Consider the following 2,038-nt stretch of genomic DNA (forward strand, 5'->3'; position numbering starts at 1 on the left):
AGCAGGAAACATATTGCCAGAACTTGGGTCACAGACAGGGACAAGTTAGAAAAACACTATATACCTATTTTGTATATTTCAAAAATTGAGCCAATTTTGTTGGAAAAAGAAATCCCTGAGCCAGGGAGCAATAGCACACACCTTTAATCCTTATGTGGAATTTCTTTCTAATTGTTGTTCAACTGTTACATGCTAGAATCACCACACTCAGGTGACAAAAGCAAGCTGTTCACAGAAAATTCCATGCTAGTCTTGGCAACAAAGGGCTCTCTGAAGTCGTAGGAAGTGGGGCATAGGCCTGCAGGTCAGTGTGATAGTTACTGGCTACTCAATCTCCCTCAGCCCTCTTCTCTATCTTCCTCTGTCTTCTTACCCCATCAGCCACTCTGGCCCCATGGGTAACTGGGCAGGCCTGGTCAGCCTCCCTGGGTTTTGGGCTGACAGAGCTGAGGGCACACACCTCAAGGTTGAGGGCAGATTTTTCTACATCTGACGCCCCTGGTACCTGCTCCTGCCTCTTCTCCTCTGCTTCCTCTTCTTGCTCTCTTTGGAGCTCAGTGACTCAGTCTCATCCCCCTGGGCCTCATCCAGGGCTCCCGTTTCCTGGGGCTTTGTGCTCAGCAATGAGGGATCCTCAGCTTTTCCACTGCTCCCACTCAGGTCCCTTCCTGATCCATAGGTCTGACCCTGGGTGCCAGCGTCTTGGAAGGGTTTCCCGGAGCCCTCATCCTTATCTGCCTGTCCTAGAACCATCAGTGGCCGTGGTATACCATGAGGTCTGAACCTCTGCAGCTTGTCACGGGGCCCCCAGACAAACTGGCAGCGAGGTCTGAAGTGCTCCCATGCAAAGTACACAAGCTCCCGGCGCTGGTGTCTGCAACACACGGCGAACATGAAGTAGTCCAGGACACTCTGACGCACGCTGGGCAGTTGGTGCTGTACCAGTGTCTCCTCCAGGAAGAAGCGGACCAGCGGTGCCTGGTAGTGCTCTAAGCCCAGCTCTCCCAGGACTTGAGGATGCGTGTAATGCGCAGGTTGTTGTGCCTGTGACTGTTGAGGTTCTGGAAGCGTGGCTGGAAGTTCTGTGCACGGCAGACGGCACCGGTGTCCCGGTCCTCAAGTTGGATCCCATAGAAGCCCAGCATGAGTTCATAGGCCCGGACCAGACGCTCTTTGACCTCCTGGGAGCTTTTAAATGCCTCCACCTCCTTGAGTGTGAGGGGCTTGGCATGCGGGTTCACTCCTGGTTCCCTCAGAGGAAACAGCCACTGGATATAGGAGTGATTCTCTTCAAGGACGACATAGTTGTCTTTCCAGTTGTGAAGAATTTCCTCAATGTAGAGACCATTTGGCTGGAAGCAGATCTCATTTTTGTAGAAGCGCAGGTTAGTCATGTCGCCGTTGCAGTCTGGATCTGCCAAATCCGGGTAGTGGTGCGGATACCTTCGCATGTCCTGCATAGCTCGCCAGTTTCGGGACCGGGTCATCGTGGACTGGAACACGCCTGGCCGTGGCTCCTTTGCGTTGCTGTGCTTGCTGCCCTTGTCCTCATGGCCTTTATCATCTGCCTGGCCGTCTTCACAGCCTTCCTTGCTCTCGTCCTCCCAGGTGGAATCCCAGTCCGGGTCATCCATTCTCAAGAGGCAGGACCGGCTTTCCATGGAAAGGAAAGTGAAAGAGAGGAGTACTTGTCTGTAAAAATGGAAAACATGTTGAAAGCCTGTTATTAACATGTCTACACTGTGTATGCATTCGGACAGTAACCTGACAAAGGACATTTGTGGAAGTAAGAAAACAAATGTGTGGACCATGGAAATTAATTAAACTCAGTTTCTCAGGCTTAGTGAAAAAGGCTTTGACTCTGCCATCTCCTAATCTTCAGAGCCCTTGATTCTAAGGATTCTGTCTGGAGGAAGAGCACAGACTGACGCCAGGTTTCTGTATCACCGGCTGGTCTCAAACTCATTGAATGACTAAGGATAACCATGAATTTCTGATCCCCATCTCACACATGCTGACATAAGAGACCCAGATCCCT

The 2,038-nt window shown here is 51.2% G+C and overlaps 1 protein-coding gene across 1 annotated transcript; it reads right to left on the reverse strand.

Annotated features, from left to right (window-relative positions):
* On the reverse strand, positions 1-1,634 carry LOC100752086 (opioid growth factor receptor-like). The gene is given in 3 exon segments (XM_035449561.1): positions 1-528; positions 531-1,010; positions 1,013-1,634. Coding segments are annotated over 3 exon segments (1,401 nt in total). The 3' UTR covers positions 1-229.
* Between the last annotated feature and the right edge of the window lie 404 nt (positions 1,635-2,038).

This window comes from Cricetulus griseus, chromosome 9, assembly GCF_003668045.3.
Source record: "Cricetulus griseus strain 17A/GY chromosome 9, alternate assembly CriGri-PICRH-1.0, whole genome shotgun sequence".
In the NCBI taxonomy this organism is placed as follows: domain Eukaryota; kingdom Metazoa; phylum Chordata; class Mammalia; order Rodentia; family Cricetidae; genus Cricetulus; species Cricetulus griseus.